This window comes from Pleurodeles waltl, chromosome 6 (assembly GCF_031143425.1).
Source record: "Pleurodeles waltl isolate 20211129_DDA chromosome 6, aPleWal1.hap1.20221129, whole genome shotgun sequence".
Classification (NCBI taxonomy): Eukaryota; Metazoa; Chordata; class Amphibia; order Caudata; family Salamandridae; genus Pleurodeles; species Pleurodeles waltl.
Window position 1 is genome coordinate 1,692,281,622 of NC_090445.1, and position 20,986 is coordinate 1,692,302,607.

General features: G+C 44.5%; 1 protein-coding gene across 1 annotated transcript in view; it reads left to right on the forward strand.

The window, feature by feature from the left end:
- Window positions 1-20,986, forward strand: part of MVB12B (multivesicular body subunit 12B) — a 343,711-nt gene that overhangs the window by 128,248 nt on the left and 194,477 nt on the right. Inside the window, exons 5-6 of the mRNA XM_069241771.1 lie at window positions 4,871-5,000; window positions 10,423-10,551. Of these exons, the coding sequence (XP_069097872.1) occupies window positions 4,871-5,000; window positions 10,423-10,551 (259 nt within the window). The remainder of the gene's footprint in view (window positions 1-4,870; window positions 5,001-10,422; window positions 10,552-20,986) is intronic.

Genomic DNA, 20,986 nt, shown 5'->3' on the forward strand with positions numbered 1-20,986 from the left:
CTTTCGTGTTTTTGTCAGCATTGCGTAACCCAGGAGAGTCTGTGCAGTATAAAAAAAATAATGAAGGAACACTTGTAAGAAAAGAAACTCAGCTACATTTATGTTAATCCCAAGGAGGCGGGCTGAGGGTGGGTTGGTTCCACCTTCTGAAGAGGAGCAGAGGACCTGGTGAAGGACTGATGTCAGAAGGGAAGAGAGTGTTGGGCACCAGCTGAGAAAGACTGTGAGAAGTTTTGGTTTTTCCTGAATACAGAATGGGAAGAGCTGTCTTTGTTGTTGATTTGTAATGTCCCCCCCTGATGTAGTTTTAGAGTTTGTAGTTGATCCAAAAAGTTATGCAGGAGAGTTTGAAGGAATTATGTGCAAATTCTGCTAACCAATTAAAATGCTTCAGTTTTTCAGAGCAATGGTTGCCTTACCCGGGATAAGGTGCAAGGAATAGTTGTGAGGGAAATTTATGATTAGTTGGCAATAGTTCACCATTATTGAGCCTGGAAATCTTCATTGCTTGGACATCACAGCTGAAGCCTGGGAAAGGAAGTCCTGTATTTATATGTGGCAATTAGAAAAAAGGTGACTTCTAAATGTTGGGAATGAAGGACATGAATTAAAGGGAGGGGTTGAGTCTTCTGCCAAGTGAGTTGACAAATGATGAACGCTGTGATGCACATCACAGGAATCGTGGTGAGCCAACCACGAAGGAGCAAATGAGCGGAGGCGTGGGATGATGAGAAGACTCTCTGAGGGATGGACTTTCTTAAGCGGGTGATGTTACTTTGAGAAGTGCTGTGTGCCCTCAGCGCACTGTTGGATGGAGATGCCTGTGACGTTGATGAGGTATCTCTGCGATTCTGTGTAAATTTATCAAAGAGAATCAGGCACATTGATGACTCGGATGCTGCATGAAGCATGGAAAAGGAGAGTAGATCTGGAGGATTTTATCTGGACAGACTGAACATATCCAGAAAGTACGGAGGCCCAGTAGAGACCTTAGGCACTAATTCCATTTCAGGAGTTCCATGGTCAGTGGTGGTTCAAAGAGCTGAGAAGTTCTCAATGATGAGCACACCAGAGTCACCACCGTCCACGATGGAAGGAGCCTCATTGGCCTCTCCCTGTGCTGCGGAAAGGGTGTTACTCAGGGTGATAAGCTCAGAGAATGGTGTGTAAGTCGGTGTGCAAATGCAGTTGAATGACTGAATTGCTGAACGACGGAACAAAAATGAATAATTTTAATAAGCCAAAGGAACCCTCAAAGTTGCATTGGTCTCAGAGGTTTATTTATTTCAGGTCATGCAAAACAATAAACCCATCAAGCTCTTAAACATAAATGAAAAGAAGGTTAACGGAACATAATTCACCAGTTTGCAACAATTTCTTCCCACAGAGACGTTACACTTCTGCAAAATACAATGATGTTCTTTAAAGTGTAAGAACTTTTAAAGAACATCAACAGCAGACATTTAGTTTTCAAGCCAGTTTGGAAATGAGTCTATGTTCTATGTCCGTGAGCCTCTGAGCCATGTTGCACCTTCAGGATCACCCCTGGCTTTGTAACTTCATCCTTGATATTTAATCCACCTCGTGGTGGTCCCCTGGAGACCCAGCTCAGCTCTGGCTCATTTGTGCCCTTGTGTTAGAGAGAGCTGGTGTACTTCAGCTGCAGTCCTGTAATAGAAGCTTTTTTATAAACTCTAACACTGTTAAAGACCACGAAGAATTCACTTTTCATAGGAACAGTGCAATTTATTGTGCACCTTGCCTAACAAATGACTTTTTCACGACCTTATGCAATAACATCTCCATCATCTTATGCAGTAAAATCTGCCATCTGGGAGAGAATCCTACAATAAATGTGGTGCCCATGTAAGAGAACTGCCAGTTTCCATCACATACAAAGACACTGTGTTTGGCTTGTGTTGCATGGTGGGTGCAAGCTGTCTGAGCGGGTGACAGCAGCGAAGCTTGAAGCTCCCTTACATGCTTTCGTTGCAAGAGACCTATTCTCCTTATGTGGTTTTTTAGGGTTCCAAGAAAGGTGGGTACAGAAAGAAGACTGCACCTACATTCCTGGGGGTCTTAAGTATCCCTGTAAGCAGTTGTGTTGCAACTTGGGCATGTAGAGACTCTGACAGCCTTACTTCTACCATGTTGTCCGCATCAATGCATGGAAACCCCAAGCTGTCTGTAATCCTGCTCTGTACCCACCCTCTTAAGTGGGAGTCCCCCTCCCAAAGGCACCCTGAAGACCATGACTTGAATGATGCATTATATCTCTTTTTCTGAGGGTCTTTGTGTCCTCATGAAAAAGAGGAAACTCCATTTCACATCGTGCTATGGCAAAATGTGCAGGAACAAATGAGTGCGTCAGAAGGGGCAACCCATGCATCAGCAGCATCTTAAGTGACGCAAAAGAGCCTCTTTAGCACTTAATCAATCAAGAGAGACTATTTTCCTTATTGTGCACTAGATCTTCTCAGGTTGACTACATCAACCGTTGTGGAGTCTTCGTTGGATTGGAACTTCAGACTCATAGGTTGTATCTTTAACTCTGCAACAAATTCATGAATCAACTAAATCTTATTCAAAAATAAACCTGCCACCCACATGTAACACACTATGCACTGCAGCAGACATAGTAACCACCGGAGATATTTTACACGTGTACGATACTGAGACCTGCTGGACACACACAGATCTCTGCGTAGAGGTCTGTAACCTGCTGAGCTATTTTACAAGCTGGTCTGCTTGTTCCATTGGTACAGCTGTCAGGATGGGCCAGTGAGCCCTCTATGCAGGGACCACAGCCAAGCTTCAAAGAAAACTCCAGCGAATCCAGAACGCAGCCGCACGTCTCATCCTCAACCTCCCTTGCCCCAAACACATATCCACCCACCTCAGATCCCTACACTGGCTGCCCATCAACCAAAGGATCATTTTCAAAATCCTTGTCCACACTCACAAAGCCCTCCATGACACTGGACCGGCCTACCTCAACAAACGAGTCAACTTCCACATGCCAACTCGGCAGTCCCGCTCCACCGACCTCGCCCTCGCTACAGTCCCCCGCATCCAACGCACCACCTCTGGCGGCAGATCCTTCCCCCACCTCGCTGCCAAGACCTGGCACTCCCTCCTCACCAACCTACGCAAGACCCAGGACCTCCTAACCTTCAGAAAGCACTTTAAAACATGGCTTTTCGAGCAGCAACCAGCCCCCTCCACTTCCCCCCCTCTCCCAGCGCCTTGAGACTCTACCGGGTGAGTAGTGCGCTTAAGAAATAATTTGATTGATTGAGCTAATGTTTCTGCAGTGCAATTCTATGAGGAACTTGAAAGTACAATATGTGTTGTTGGGTACTAAACTTTCCATGTGTCTTCAGGTTGAAAAATTAGTGTAGCGGATTCGGGCCCATTTACAGCGGTGCTGCTGAACTTGTCAAGCAAACTAAATCCCTAAACTATGAAAGGCAAAATGCTCCTTTGAATGATGTTTCTGTACAGAACTCTACTCTGTGTGCCATTGAGCTTTGCCGGGGTTAAAACTTTGGTTTTGCAGACAGTTTTACTCTTCTAAAGGAAGTGCAAAGTTAGCCCACATTACTCAAAGCAAAGTTTTACATTACCCCATGTAAATTTCATGCTTCTGGGAGCACTGCAGGAAATGGTTTCCTTGCTGTCACTGTTGAGTTTCACACAGTGGTTGTTGCCTGTCCAGCCACATCTCTCTGTTTCCCTGCTGACAAAGGTGCCGCCCTGGGACTTCCAGTGTCAGACTCCATTTTGGGGGGCTGGGGAGAGGGGACTAACTGGACAAGCAGGTTAACCGAGCCTCCACCTTGTTGGTTGAGGTTGTTTGCCTCTGATATCCTGGGGTCTGGCCCAGGGTGGCTGTACATACTGGGCCAAGCTCAGCTGCTTCATCACTTAACTCTCAATGGTTGCTATGGCGAGCAGTCACTGGCTTCTCATGGAGGTAGTCTGGGAGTAATTGAGCTCAACACTCAGTAAACACACAGTATAATGAAGGATTGTCCAAACAAGACTTGACTTTCAAGATGATTAGTACTTTAATGCACACTATACCTAAATACTACACTCAGATGTACTTAATGCAACTTAGTGTCCAGCTGCTAGAGTACATTGGTTCTTCTCATTGCTAGAGCACCCCTTTTATTTCAGGAAGAGCCCCCCCCCCCCCCCCCCACTTGGGCAGTGCATAGGGAGGATTGGGTAAGGTCCCGTTTTGCCCCTAACATTCTTAGGATAGCACACAGAACCTGGGAGTCTTTATTACTGGTTTCTCCACCAATGCGTATGCGTGTCTGTAAATCAAATTGTTGTTAGCGGCCGACCGACTTCCTTCCAACTTGGCCTCACGCCCCTCTCGTAGGACTGACCTCGAGCTGGCAGCCCTGTCCTATTAAGGCAAAGTATATTGACTGTTTTGTAGAAATCTTATTTCCAATGCCTCACTGAACAAAAAAACAGATTCTTTTTGTCGAAATAAGGGCGATCAAGGGGAAGGGGATGAATTCCTGTGGCGGGAAGTCTTTCTTCTCTTGAAGCTCTCCACACTTCGATGGGTTGTGTAGTCAAAGTGACCCTGCTTTCAGTTGTTTGCTTGTCATCTGTGACGCTTGCTGAAGAGTGGAACTAGTGAAACTCACCAGGTGTCAAGAACATAGATCTCACATGTATACGGAGAAGGTAGAATCAAATCCTATCCTTAACTCGATGAAGCAAAACCAGCCGCACGCAGTGATCATGAATTACTCTTCACTTGATAGAAAAAGACTACGTGATTCAATATTGGCAGCCTATTCACACTACAGTAAATTCTAAATTGATTTTAAACCTATTTTTACAGAAGAAACAGCTTTTCGGAAGAAGAGGCTGTGCATTAAGTTCATCCCCCGGGATTCAACCGAAGCTGCTATTTGTGACATTCGGATCCTGGGCAGATCGAAGCAAGCCCCGCCGCAGTACACGTTCATCGGGTAAGTTTAACTTCAGCCAATGTCTAGATGCAGTTACTTCCTTCACATAAAGAAATCTCAAAAGAGGACTTTGAACAATATTCTAATCTACTTAGTATTAGTGCAAGATTTTTGCTGTATTGATTTTTTGAAATGTGTATATTTTTCTCGTTGTAAACATTGACTACTTGTTGGGCTATTATTTGTGACATTAATCACCATCTCATAATACTGTGTTTCATACGAATTAAAGTTTCTTTATTGCCTCAGGTGTAGGGAGAGAGGGGCATCCAGTCCTATTGACAATCCCACCCGAGCAAGGACTCTATGGAACATAGTTTGAAAACACTGCACGCGTTATCCCAGAGAGCTGAAATTTGCTGGCAAACAAGGACCGCTAGCCTGTTCGGTCCTCCTCATTTCACCATAGACCCCTATTTCTTCCCTGTCTTTACAGTCGTCTACTGCAAGTATCACTCACTATGGTCCCAGAATCATGTTTGTGCCATCGTCTCTGGAAAACAGTGCCTCTATGGATCTTCAGGTCTTTCCACATTTAATTGACAGTTGGCAGACAGAGCACCAAGAGGGTAAGGCCCTTACTCAGATAGTGCCCTGCAGTCCTTGATGCGTGTGCATTTCTATGGCCCTGCCTCAAAAACCTTGCTCACCAACAAATGGGACGGACCGCAGTTGGAGCCTGCAGGCTCTCCAGGCAGATAACAATGCTAATCTGAGCTTATCGACTGGTGTTACCCTGTGTCAGCTGGTTTCTAACCACTCTGATGGATGGCTTGGCCTAAAGTTATGATGACACAGCATCCTGTATTCATGGAGGAGAGAATGTGGACAGACATTCTGGGTCACCACAGTGTGCTACGGTTTAGCAGGAATATGTAGGCACTAGGCAGCCCACTGTCCATGATTTGGCAGTCAACAAAGTGGCGCTTCAGTTTGAGTTGGCATGACCCTTACTAGGAGTTTTCCAACCCAATCCTGTTGTCAGATCCCTCATTGAGGGAAAAGGCAGGATATCAAATGCTGTAAACCCACAGTCACTGCCCACCCACAGGTGTGACCTTTGTAGTATGACTTTGCACTACGTCCCGAAGGTCTCTATAGGCCTCAACCCCTGAAAGGGATCCTCTTGATATTTCCCAAGGAGAGTGCACCCAGCACACTGAGATCCATGCATGATCTCATTTGGGAGGACCAGTGCTGGGGATGCCTTTGTTGCAGTTGCACAGGACCAGGTGAAGGCAGTAGTGCACATTTTGCAAATCTTTGTGCCACCTTTACTCAATTCTTGAGGGTGTTGGGATGCTGAATCAGCTCATGCTCTTGTTCAACCACAGAGACTGTGGAACTAACAAGAGTCTTGACAAATGTTTCCTCCAAAGAAATAAAGCTGTTGCTAGGAAGGTCAACCATGTCAATGATTTCTTTTTATGAGAAGATGAATTTGCTCAGTTGCACTTCATGTGTTTTCTGGGGTTTGAACTACTGTTTAATATGGATGTGGATTGTTTGTTCTCATGCTGGTGTCATTAGAGTGTCTGACGCGTTTGTGCCCGCCCCACATTTATATCAGAGTGTATGTAATGCATGTAGACTGAGCGTTGATGTACAGTGTGGTGGATGCAGAAGATGAGGTGACCTTTCCCTTCTGCCTGTCCTCTGGTGCACTCTTTGGCACATGTTTTTAGTTTAGGCATTTTGAGGTGGGATTTAAGTTACTTCTGCTTAGTAGTTTACTGGTAACATTGTCAATCTGGTTGCTGCCCTGGAATTATTTCTTGCGAGGAAGCATTTATTTTGAGGATGTTTAAGTGGCTGAGTAAAGTTGCTGCTTTCCCTCCATCTTATCCCTTCTTTAACCTCATAACTTTTTCTTTATAACAACAAGATCTGATAATCTGCAAAATGATGAGGATTACCACTAAGTATCTATTTGACGGAATCTATTGATAACCATGCTGCTGTGCTCAGAGGTGATGACCTGTAGTAATAGAGACTTGTGACTGGTGATAGTTCTCCCTTCCCCTGTGGTAGAATGAAATTATGGTCTAGAGGACATGCTCAAGATGTAGCACAAGAATTCTCTTCCAAGACACACACTTTCCCAATCCCGCCCAAATTGTTTGGTGCATCTTTCTTCACAGATTTTTCTCTGGTGCTCTAGACCTCAGTTTGATCATTGCCTGTGCTGCTTCTGCAGAAAGTTAAGTCTGTGCTCGTGCCTGCCTAGATCTAAGGCGGGAGTCTCCAACCTTTTCTGTAGTAAGAGCTACTTCTGCTCAAGAAAGATCCTCTCGAGCTACTAGCAAATTTTATATGTGTAAAATAGTGACAAGACATGTTGACCCTACACCACGACCAGGTTACCAGAAGAAATGCCGGGAAAAGTGTCATCAATATTAAATGCCTCCACCTGACTAACAAAGTAACATTCAAATCTTCACATGCCCTGCGGCAAAAAGGACATAACCACAGCCATATGTCTCACAACCGAAAACATGTTTTGAAACTGCAACTTTTTGTTTTTGTCAGCATATCAGTTTCTCAAAATACACAGATTTTTGCTATCAAATACCACTTCCCATTCCGGGCAAACAAATTAAAATTTATAGAAGAAATATCCTTTTTTGAAAAACAAAATGACTTTAAAATATCAGTTTTCATGTTTAGGAAATACACAGTCCCCGTACACCAGAGTGTCATTTTCATTGAGTACTCCCATGAACAAATGCTTCATGTGGGCAGACTGTTTCAAATGCTCAGGCATTGCAGTCATAGGCCATGGATGCTCACCATTGCACCAAGGGTGCCTCTATTATGCCAATAATGCCGCCTATTATACCAAAGCCACAGTTGTGCCACAGCTGGACTCCATATGGTCCAGGATGGACACCACATACCTATCATGTCCAATATTGTGCATGGGACAGCCAAACGTAGGCCAGTCATGCTCCTAAAATGTCAACAATGGCTGTAATTTAGGATGCCACAACTAGACCAAGAATGCCTAAAATAGACAAGGATGAGCATTATTATGCAATTGGCACTATTTTACCATGAACGGACATAATTGTGCCAGAGATAAAACCCTTATGATGGGGGCTTGCATACACATTCCGTGGTCCTTGACACCAGGTGCTTCTTCTAGGAAGGAATAGAGTTCATTATTGGCACATACATAAATAAACAAAAACGAGGCTTTTAATTTTCTCTGCTCTTAATAATTTGCTGCGGTCTTCAGCTCTTAAGGTGGTCTTACACACAAGTAACACATTTTCACTCTGGCTCCTGCAGTCAAACACTTTGGTGGGTCAGCACTGATTACTTTTCTTTTATGGTCCACTGTTAACCCACATGGTGCAACTGGTTAAGCAGTGACTTCAACATTACTAACCTTCTTGTGACTTAGTTAGATTGAGATTGGATACAAATGGTCATGTTGTAGGCCCCATATGCGAACACAGTGTGTTAGTATAAGGCCCTGCCGTAGGTGAGGTTCGCAGTCACTCTGAGGATCTTAAGATGAGCAGTGCTAAATTCCTTTAATATGCACAAACTCTCTGAATAAGATACTGGGTTTGACTTCAACTCTGAGTGCTACTTTGAGGGTACTGGTGAGCTACCAGTAGCTCATAAGCTACTTGTTGGCGGCACCCGATCCAAGGTGAGGGTGGCAACAGTGCCTAACCTGCAGAAACAGCTCGGGACACAGTTGCAACACCACTCACAGACTTGGAAGGGGTGCCACTGCTCGGAGAACACAAAAACACCAATCCTGTACCTCATTGACCTACCCAACAGATCATCTTAAGAAGTGCAGTGGATAAAAAACTCTAGAAGCCTATGTATGTTTTCTTGTGATCTCACAACTATTTAGACCCAAGATGCTTTAATCGAAGGTATGTCCACTAAGGAGTTGTGTCATAAAAAGTCACTTTTTACTAAAATGCATTTTTCCCCGAGACTTAAAGTCTTGTTCTCCTCGGGATTTCACTGGAGGAGGCCTCCCTATTTTCCCCAAGTATGAATTATTTTCGTGAAATACCGGCATCACCTATCCCAGTTCAAAGTCTTGGGAAAACTGACACACTCGTTTTGCTGTCTATTTTCTGCCTCCATCCTGGATGATCTGCAGATCCTTATTATTGAGAGTGTGCCTCATTAGCCCAGCTCGGGTGTGGTGTCTCCTAGTTGCTCATTGAATGCCTTGCTAAGTTACCGTGATCGATCCAATCCCTCACAGCGAAGGTCAGATAAAACTCCATCCTCCCCAATACTAGGGGTCCTCCACTTCTGAGTTGCACCTTCCCAGCTAGACACAAAATGTACCTCCTGCTTTTCAGCTTTACAAAGAGTTTTTAGATTTAAATACCAATTGAAGGGCAGCTACAAAAATAGAGGAAGAGTAAAGTGGTGTCAACTCCTTTTCTGAGCAAAGTGGACTTGGCTTTGGTCTAGAATACGGAGGAAACCAGAGTTCTTCCAGAGCATCTCCTTCTATGTTTATTGTAGGATGCTCTGGGTACCAGTTAGACTCCAGCAGGATGGGCTCATTTCATGGTAGTTTTATCACATTACATATTTACAGATACTTTTCTGTGGCATGGTCAAATGTTGAATCTATTGCAATTTATTTTATCTTATGCCAAGTGGATCCATTGTCTTCCATTCTTTCCATGCTGTATCAAGGCCTGTAGTCCAGTAAAGGATGTTTTTGTGATTTGCACCGCACAAAAATTGCATATCCATCTGGCTATTACTGGAAACACGCTACCAATATTAATCTTTAAAATATGGTGGAACACTGATTCCATTTTTACCAACTTGCGTCTAAAAATTCTTTAAGGGCTGGTAATGTGTACATAAAGTGGGTTGATTCAGTCTGGGTCAAGGTGAGTTGGTTGAGATCTGTCTGGCTGTGTGCTGTTTGAGATCATTTCTTGTACAGTGTATGAGGCTGTCTGCTTCGGGTACTCTTGCATTCCATGCTCATTGTTGGCCCACCTGGGAGAAATTCCAATCCACCACCCGCTGTGGTCTCACCACTGCTTGTGATGACGTAACAATATAGTGCAGTAACAAGTCATGAAACCTCCACATTCATCAGTAACGTTTTCAGTTATTTACAAGATTGTTGTTGTACTGAATGTAACAATTTTCTGGAGACTGCTTTAGACACGAACTACGGCCTGAATATACGCTTTTACTTAGATAGAATTAACTTTTCTCCAGCCATATAGTATTGTATGCTCAAATAGTTTTCTAATATTAAAAATAAAAGGTTAACGCTCAATATAAGGACCATTTGTCACATTATAGGTAAGGTCCAAAATAATATTTAATTACATTTTTATCAATTAAATCTTTTAATTTTATTCCAAGATTGCTAACCTGGTAAGATTAATGTCCACTTTTTATCCTAAAGGGAACTGAATAACATGGGCATTTGGTACCGAATGGGAAGAGTCCCTCGAGCGCCCGAGTCATCTCAGCCCACCAGCCCCTCTTCCCAGATGCCAGCTTCTTCTTCTACGCCAGCTGCTAACCTGCCAAGGTAAATTTCTTTTATGTATCTGCTTTCTCTGCTTGCTTGTTGGGCATCATTTGTGCTGATATCAACACAAGAAATCCTAACAAGAGTGCTTAGTTAACGCATTAAGAAGGGATTATTGACTGGGCTGTACTGTTCCCCTGGGGAGCAGGGTCAAGACTGATTTGCATGTGGCTGGGTCCAAACTGGGGTGACGTGGTGAGCAAAAACAATGTATTTAACCCAGATCTGTGACTGGGGTGAATGTTTGACAATGTTTAGCATTGCATCCATCATCGTTTTGTGTTGCTTTGGGGTTATTGACCTCAGCTTCAGGACAATAAAGGCTGTTAATTAGCCCCACCTCATTATGAGCTCTTGCGTGCAGCTCTAGCTCCTAATTCCAGTGAGGGTAATGAATAGCCATCTGCATGCAATAATTCCAAATAATGGTTTTAGTGTTGTTATTGTTACTATAGCATAACAGCCCCTGCCAAGGGCTATAACACCAGTTAAAGGGCTTGAATCCAAGTTATAGGCCTGAACCCCAGGCAAGTGGTAAATTTAACAACCACTCTAGCCTGAGGCAGAGGGCTATAACCCTATTAGAATGTTCCACTCCCTAGGAGAGGAATTTTCCAAATTAGGAATGAAGAAAGAAAAAGATAAACATTGAAATGTTGGAGCAGAGCCAGGCTTTATTGGCCCTGAGCCAATTAATTCACCTCAATGGATCTCTCAACATTCCAGTGTTCTAATGAAGCTTTATGGCCTGCCCCTGAGTGCTCTAACAGGTGTTAAAGGCCTGCTTCCGTACAGCTGAGACCGATAACCAGGGAGAGGGCCTTTAACAATCATTACAGCACGAGGCTGGAAGTCTAGAATTCTGCCTGAAGGTTACACCCAGTGAGGGTAGAATGTTCTAGAATAGACAGGTAGAAACAGAAAGACAAGCATTGGAATGCTGGAGCATTGGCAGCGAGCCACTGCATTGTCTTCAGTGGCTCTCTCACTATTTCAGTATGCTAATATTTCAAAATTGCAATCAAGAAGACTTGTTTCCTTTTCGTACGATTTTGACATTGCATGTATTTGTTTTCATCTTACCAGTTGCAGGGAAAATTTAAGTCAGTTTTATTCTTTGTGGATAGTTTTTCATTACATCTGTTTATTTTGGAAAGTGAATTTTCTTGACTCTGTACCTCTGCTTTTTTTGTATGGTGGTGTTTCCTCTAATGCTTGGGCCCTTGTTGGATAACACTGAGAATGAGACAGCGACTGATAACCAAAATGAATGCCCATCTGGTGACCAGTCGTGTCACAGTCGTTTGGGTCACTGTTTTGACATTGTGTGCATAATGTGGACTTGGATGGTGTTGCATATTGTTTATGGACATAATTGGCGCACTGGTGAACGTGCATGTTTAAATGTGCACTGACGATACATTCTCTCGTCTCTGGCTCACCAATCACCCCAGGAATTTGGGTCAAGGGACTTGTTGAGTGTTTGCCTGTTGTTGCTGTTTATTTCTGTGTGTTGTGTAGTATTGGCATATAATTCCTCCCTGTGCTTCCCAGTTCAGAATCTGCCAGTGGTAGCGATGGTAGGGCTTGACTGTGTAGTTTCCCCCCCCCACATGGAAATGCCAAGAATGTGGCCGACTCTAATGTGGGCTCCCACTTTGTGAACATTGGTAGGTTCTTGTGTGCTGGTTCTCCTCAGTGGTCATCTCATGTTCCTCCTCGCTTCACTGTGCCTACAAGTTTTCCCTGGTGACCGCTACAGTTGTATCTCATCTTGAATGGTGTATACAGTTACCGCAACAGTGACGTCCCAGCTGCTGCCACAGTGGAGCCTCACTTTAACTGTTGCACAATGGTAAGTGCTGCGGGGTGTTTCACTTTAAGGGTTACACCCTGGTTGCTGCTGCATTTGTGCGTCGTGTTGACTGTTGCACCCTGGTTATCGCAGCAGATGTGTCCCACGTTGACTGTTTGCACACTTGTTACCACTGCAGTGTGCCTCATCTTGACTGCTGCACCATGGTTAACACTGCAGTGGGGCTATCACCTTGACTATTGCACTTTGGTTGCCACCACCATGCTACCTCATTTGGGCTTCTGTTCCCTGTTCCTGGCAGCAGTGCTGTCTTACCTTCATGCTTGCAATGGTTCATGGTTATTCTGGACACCTCTCTTAGTTCCTACATCACGTGCAGAATGTGGTTGTGAGACTCCTGAAGTGAGCCTGCAAGTGGACAATTGATGCTTCTTGCTTTGGACAAAGGTCTTGTTGCAGTCCGTGTGTCCTGTCCACAGGGCTTTTTATCAAGTGGGACATAGGTCCTCTTCCTCGGCTCCAACCGCTCCGCATGGGACGACTCCTGGTGGCCAGCCACCCTAGGAACCGCACCAACACCCACCACCCACGCATGCAACCTAGGCTTCATCCTAGACTCATCGCTCACCATGACCCAGCAAGCCAATGCTGTCTCATCTTCCTGCTTTAACACCCTCCGCATGCTTTACAAGATGTTCAGATTTATCCCCACCGAAACAAGAAAGACAATCACCCACGCTCTACTCAGCAGCAGACTGGACTATGGCAACGCGCTCTACGCAGGGACCACAGCCAAGCTCCAGAAGAAACTGCAATGGATACAGAACGCCTCTGCACGCCTCATCCTCAACATCCCTCGCTGCGACCACATCTCAGCCCACCTCAGAGACCTGCACTGGCTCCCTGTCACGGAGAGGATCACCTTCATACTCCTCATCCACACTCACAAAGCCCTTCACAACACAGGCCCGGCGTAACTCTACTAGTGACTCACCTTCCACACTCCCCGCCAACTCCACTCCGCCAACCTTGCCCTCGCCGCCGTCCCTCGCATCCATCGAACTACAGCCGGCGGCAGATCCTTCTCCTACCTCGCCGCCAAGACCTGGAACAGCCTTGAGACCCCTAGTGGGTGAGTAGCGCGCTCTACAAATGTTTGATTGATTGATAGGTGCCAGTTTTGGAAATTCCAAAGATATTTTCGCACTTGAAACTTCTAACTTGTGATCATTTGTTATTTGTCCATTTATTTACAAAAAGTTCTTAATTGGAGATTTTTACCAGCTCAAATAAACTTGACCTCTTTGCGATAAACATCGTAGTCTTTGGAGGCAACTGTGTGCACTTTAGCCCTAAAATGACCAGAGTTAGAATCGAAAGATCTCCCAAACAAAGCAGCCTCCAACAGGCCTTCTACTCATGTGCTCAAGGCAACTGTTTAACCTGTAGCCCCGGTGTCCAGACCTGAATCTATCGATCTCACACAGATTTCAGCCTCCTAAAGACCTTCGCTTTATATGCCTGAGGCATCTGTCTAACCTGGAGCCCCACAACAACCAGGCTTGAAATTTAAAGATCTCACGAAGAACACAGCCTCCAATAGTACTTCTCTTCATGTGATCGAGGCACCCATGTAACCTGTTGTGCCATGATAATCATACCTAAAATCTAAAGATCTTAGGAAGATTGCACCACCATCCTGCCATCTCTTTGTGTGCTTGAGGCAACTGTGTAACCTGTAGCCCCACTATGACCCAACCGATCTCACGAAGCACGCAGCCTCCAACACGCCTTTTCTTTCTGAGTTTTAGCCATCCAGGTAACCCATAGAGCATGACGACCTCTTCGTGAAAATTATAATTTGCAGGAAGAACACAGCCTCCAACAGGAGTTATCTTCATGTGCTTCTATACTGTGGGATGACACTCCCTACACTCAAGGCTTGCCCACTCCTTACAGTGTCTTAGCAAGGATCTGAAGACACAGCTCTTCACCATCTTCATCTCACCAGAGAACCCATCTCCATTGTTCCTCACAAGACTCGCATCTCTCTTCTCTTCTTCAGTATGATTTGTATTCATCTGCTTATTACCATTCCTGCATGCTTTGACACCCTGCGCGTGGCCCGGGTATTCCTGCTGCTGTGCGTGCCGCAGGTTAGGCTAGCTGTCCCTTCATACACACATGCCCAGAAAAATCCAGGAGCAATTTCCAAAGAAGGTAGCCACCTTTAAGTGACTGTTGTTCATTGGTTCCTCTCTCACCAGGGTCTAGCTTATGGTTGTCTTTTGAAGCAATAATCAGCACAGCTGTAATTGGTAAACTGAGGAATGTTTCTTCTTTGTGGAGGAGATACACTCTACAAGACCATATTATTTTATTGGCTGCATCTCTTAGGCAAATGAAGATGCCCAAAGCAGTACCAACGACCTTTTGTTTTGAATTCCTTGGGGTTGTGTAACTGCCCTGGTGAATAGCAAAATGACACCCCTCTAAACATTCTGGAAGACATCAGCACATCCACAGGCTTCCCAGACACAGGAAAGCATGTTTCGTAAATAGTCACCAGATCAGGAGTGATAAAAGATCATTGTTTTTGATCTCACCATCACATTTCACTGGCTGTTTCTGAACAGGATAGATATTCCTCCATTGTGAATGATGTAACAGTGGAGTGCATCAAAGGGGGATAAATGAGGCATTAACCAACTTTGACAAAGAGGAAAAGGATCCCTTTTGCGTAGTGCATTCAGGTGTATTAATACAAGCACACCTAGTGACTAAGGTGTACATCTACCGGCATCCATGCACACACAGGCATCGCATCACGCCAACAGACCAAATCGGCAGATAGATTGAAGGATGAATTAATGCTTAGTTGATTCAGTGCAGCCTTCATATCTGCCTACTTTTAAGTCCGTCAGCATAAGAAACCACATTTGAAGTTGAGTAAGGTCTGGAGTGTGTTTACCCACTAAATCTTGTGGTTACAAAGCTTCAGTCTGCCTTCCCATAAAATCATTATCCTCTTTGTAAGGGTGACCTGTAGGTAACAGTGCAGTGGGGTCTGCAATTCCAGTCATCTGTTCTGCTCTTCAGGCCCAGCATGTCCATTAAGTCCCTGATCTAACATCAAACTGTAGCTCATGCAGAACACTTTCTGAACCCATTGACTTAATCATTTTTAAGCATTTTAGCTTGGTTTCTTTGATGTTGCCAGTTTGATTTTCTTTTCCTTTTACACGCTTGTGATTTGATGTGTTCCCTATGCTGACATGTTGCTACAAGTTTTGTTAAGTATTAAGTTTCCCTACTGTCATTATATTCCAATACAAGAAATCATTTGGCAGTGATGAGGGTGCAGAAAACTGTAAACTAACCAATGTAGAATTAATGGATTAATTGTAACAGAAATTATTCCTCTTACAGGAAACACTTGCTGTGGTTTGAGCCCACTTTTCTTTCAGTTTCTTCTTAAATAATGCTTTGAAATGCACACAAGCAGTAACAGCACATGCCTGACCCCATTCATTGCAATTGTAAATGAGAGACATCCCTAGCATCCTTCATCAAGTGAATTGAGGAAATTCCATACTATCAACGCAACAGCTAAACCACATAATATTTGCTTTTCTCACTGGGGACTAAGCCTGCAATTTGCCCCTATGTGCCTGAATCTCTTCTTTGTTCTGTACTAAGGGGGTCATTCTAAGTCTGGGGGGCGGCGGAGGCCGCCCGCCAGACTTCCCCCTCCGAAATACCGCTCCACGGTCGAAAGACCGCGGAGGGTATTCTAAGTTTTTCCCTGGGCTGGCGGGCGGTCGCCAAAAGACCGCCCGCCAGCCCAGGGAAAAACTCCCTTCCCACGAGGATGCCGGCTCGTAATCGAGCCGGCGGAGTGGGAAGGTGCGACGGGTGCTGTTGCACCCGTCGCGTATTTCACTGTCTGCCAAGCAGACAGTGAAATACTTGTAGGGGCCCTCTTACGGGGGCCCCTGCAGTGCCCATGCCAGTGGCATGGACACTGCAGGGGCCCCCAGGGGCCCCGCGAACCCCCCTAACGCCATCCGGTTCCCGGCGGGCGGACCGCCGGGAACTGGATGGCGGTAGGGGGGGTCGGAATCCCCTCGGCGGCGCAGCTAGCTGCGCCGCCTTGGAGGATTCAGAAGGGCGGCGGTACACTGGCGGGAGACCGCCAGTGTTGCCGGTCTGACCTCGGCTTTACCGCCGCGGTCAGAATGCCCTGCGGGGCACCGCCGGCCTGTCGGCTGTGCTCCCGCCGACCCTGGCCCCGGCGGTCTAAGACCGCCGGGGTCAGAATGACCCCCTAAATGTATATGACATGAATGCTTCTGAAGAGGTGTTAGGGAAAAACCTAAAGTTGAGTTTCCAGATATACACATCTCAGAATAAATGTATGAATCTAGTCAGTATTAATGCCTTTCCCTTCTCTCCGGAGGTGTCTAGTCCGCTCTGCCAAAGGTATAGGCATTCTTAAGAAGGTGCTCTCTCCAGTATAGATTGATGCATTTGTTTCTTGGTGTTTCCCTTGTGCAGGGCTTTTGTCGTGTATTGCTGCTATCGCTCTATTGAGTGTAACTGCACAAGGGTTCGAAACAGCGGTTATCAAAATCACCAACTGAGCCATCGCTAGGGACTTGGCTTTACTGTCCATGAGAGGCCCCCAAGCCTAGTGGCTGGAACTACATCTCTCCATAGCTGTGCCAGCTGCTTAACACTCAGTTGTTCCTTGTGCATCAGTAAATAGGGACTGTGTGGCTGCTTTGGTGAGGAGATCTTAAGGAAACCCACCCCCCTGCCTGCCAAAAGTCTCAGCTGGACAAGAATGAGGACAAAGCCTTATGAGGCTGGCATTGAGTGAACCTGTGCAGCTGAGCTGTACTGGAAGGTGCAGCTGGTCCATGCTGGTCACGGATGGGACGAGATCTGGTGTGCCCCCGGATGTGCCTTCATGATACACTTACCTCTTGCGGTCAGCAGATCGCCAGCATAGCAGGGAGCAGTTTAAAGAAAGCTGGCGGTGCTCTCCTTGGTGTCGGGCTCAAAACAGGAATTGTTCAATAAGAGTAAGACCGGGCCTTACAGCTGGGATTAATTTATCAGCTGCTTTATTTCACTTTATTCCTACTTGCTGCTTGTCCCATTCTACTTGTGGTTATTGAGTATGTCTGAACAACCCCCGGATTGTTGTGGGATGCCATGTGACTAATAATTTGGATCCTGTGACTGCAACACAACGCCCTCAACATGTTTCTGCTTATTTGACTTGTCAAATGTTCGCAGCTGCCATGGTTTCCAATAGTGATTTCTTTGCATAAAGCGCTCAGTTGCATAATTGATTGCAAAAAAATGACTCTTAAATTTTATTGTTGTACGTGGAGTGTGCAAAATTATAAAAACAAATGTAAATGAACAAAAAGAAACAGCAATGGGTGCAACGTTAATACCCGTTTGTCGAAAGATGAAGGCGCATTTCAGTGATTACGGCAACAATGTTGGTGATGAATTGCTGTGCTTGATGTTGCTTTTGCTAAACCTTGAAAGCCCTTTTATGGCCAAGCATAGTGGTGCTATAGATCCGTATTCCAGTTATTGGGAGCGCATCCGCAATTAAAGCTCAGAGCATCAGCGAACGTTTGTAAAGAAGAGTTTACAAGGCCTGGGTATTTTACAGCCTCTTTGTACACTTTATGGCTCACAGTGGATGCAAGGAAATTGGACCAGTTTGGTTTTACTTGCCAGATAAAACAAATGTCAAAAAAGTCAATATAAAATGTATTCTAATTTGGCTGAGTTAAAAGGAGCAGTATACAGTGGAATAACTGAACGTTACATTAATGTCTAACACTTAAATTCACCTGCCAGGGTCTACTTTCATGACTTAAGTGTGTGTGTGTGTATTGCTTTTAACACATTACTCATTAAAAAAATAATACTTTCAGATTGCTTTCAATCTGCTGAGACATAAATATTTATTAATAAAAAGTTAGAGCTGAGCAGAGGATCTGTAGTACTGCAAATGCCGAAAAGTGCAGGTGGTTTGACATAACAAAATATCTTGTTTGAGGTGTTGTAATGCAATCCAGAAACGTAACAATTTGGTGGTGAGCATGCATCAAAGTATCTTGTCTTATCAAGTTATCCAGCGTACAGATCATTGCTTAAAGGCTTGTACTACATCAAGTGTTTTTTTTAGGTCGAGCATGCAAGCGCTTTTCAAACTGTTGTAACTATTCTATGGGCTTTAAACCAAGCCCACCTCATGCCCATCACTTTCACTCGTTTCTGGGCTTGCCTTTCAAAAACCCCTTGATGTCATTGGTAAATGCTTTACATTTGTCCCATCTTGGGGTGGTTTTTTTATTGCCTTCCAGATCTACCCTGTTACATAGATTATTGCACGATTGCCAATATATTTCAGCGTTGGTAAACTGTGTTTTTTTTTCTTTTGTCTCCCCTCCATGCTCCATGGCGCTCACAGTGCAGAACAGCGTGAACTCCATCGGCAGTGTTGAAACTATGATCACATTGTTCACACTGTTACCTAATCAGAGTAATTTCTTTTGGCTCTCCCCTTCACGCTCCCTAGCTTCCACAAAAACACTTGTAATTGATAAATCTTTTACTTAAAAAAACAGAAATCCTCAAAGCAGCTCTACAGAGCAGGAGAGCCGATACGACAATATTCACTGCACTCGGGACACTCGCCCCAAAATGGTTTGCAGGACATTACTTTAAGAAAACATTTTTGCTCATAACTCAGCCTGTGGGGTCTTAGGACAATGGGACCAACACCAAAATGTTCACGACAGCATGCTCTTTCTGTCTACATCATCTGTGGAACCCTACACTAGGCTAGTGGGGACCCCAAAATAATAAACTCCCCACCATTGTATCTTTTTAACTCTCTCATGGGTCGAACTTTTGTTTTACAGCGGGGAGTAATTTTGGTTTTAAGGTCCTTGTCTGTTATATCATTGCAGTAGGCCTGCTAGCCTTCAAAATGTGTAATGCACTATGCCCTCTATGGGCTAAATATATGATTTCCCTGCATTACTTTCTGCTATTCACTTTTCATGTGGTTATGCCCTCCAGGGGCTAACTATATGGTTACATGACCATGTTTTCTACAAATGCTATTTTCATTGTGGCGTCCTCTAGGGGCTGTTCTAAGCATTGCAGTCAACATTTTAGCAAAGTACAACATTCACTACACTCTGGAAACTCGCCCCATAATGCTTCGCAGGGCATTACTTTTACAAAATATTTTTGCTCATAACTCAGCCTGTGGTGGTCCTAGGCCAATCTGACTACCTTCAAAACATTCACCACAACATGCTCCTTCTGTCTACATCATCTCTGGGACCCCACACTAGGTTAGTGGGCACCCCAAAATAATAACTCCTCCCACCATTCACTGTCTTTTTAAGCACTCTCGTGGTTGTAACTTCTGTTTTACATCCGGGAGTAGTTCGTGTTTTAAAGGCCTTGTTTGTCATTTCATTGCAGTAGGCCTGCTAGCCTTAAAGTTGTGTTATGTGCCATGCCCTCTATGTAGTTACACTGCATTACTTTCTGCCATTTTCTTTTCATGTGGCTATGCCCTCTAGTGGCTAACTATATGGTTACATGACCACATTTCTTACACATGCTTCCTTTATTATGGTGTCCTCTAGGGGCTGTTCTGAGCATTGCAGTCTAACGCCAAAAGTTTATTTCTAATGATAGTTTTTATTAGGCTTACATGACAATTGTATATGTTTTATTAATTTCTCCTTATTGCACTTATGACCATATTTCAGGCCAGTTTAACACGCTTATTACACTGTGACTGTTTGAACTCTTGATATGTTTGGGTGAACCTTCTAGTTTGTCCCTCATTACTCCTCCGTGGCTGTCTTGTCTGTTTTTGGGGGGAATTTTGCTAGACAGCCAGCAACTCTGATGGTGGGGTGCTGAAAGTGGTATTCTATTTGAACTAACATGGCAGATTTAATATTAAGGTGCTACATGGCAAAATGTTAATTTTTGGTTGCAGATAAAGGAAGAAGGTAAATGGAAGTGCTTTAGTTATATGCAGGGCCACTGGAATTATGTGGCAAGAAAAGACCAAATTATAAGGTAGGGTTGACTAAATTATGTGGCAAGAAAAGTTCAGTTGTGAATTTACAATGCCAATAGTGCTAACTCAAGCAAATGTAAGATGTGTTGCATTGCAAATGCTTGTTTAGCTGTGTACTTGATAAGATGCCATTATCTCAGCCTGCAGTTTTTGCCTTAAATCATTGTAACACTGTTTTTAGGCTCCTTTTGCCCAGAAAGCACTTCCTGTTTGAAGATGCAGCCTCAATCCTGGCCCTCCCTTCTTTTAAAATGGAGTTTCTAGAGGGCACCAGTTTTTTCTTCTTTTCCTTCTCTTTCTTTAATAGATGACTGCAGAGAAAGTAGGCGTAGATGACCGTCTTATGCTGCAGCTTTACTGCAGTTAAGTCCTCTTTCTGCAATCTTCAAAGCAGAAAAAGCTTCAAAACTGTGTGACAATGGGACAGAAGCTGCCATAGTGAGCCGTTTTATTTAAAATGACACTTCCCTCTGCGA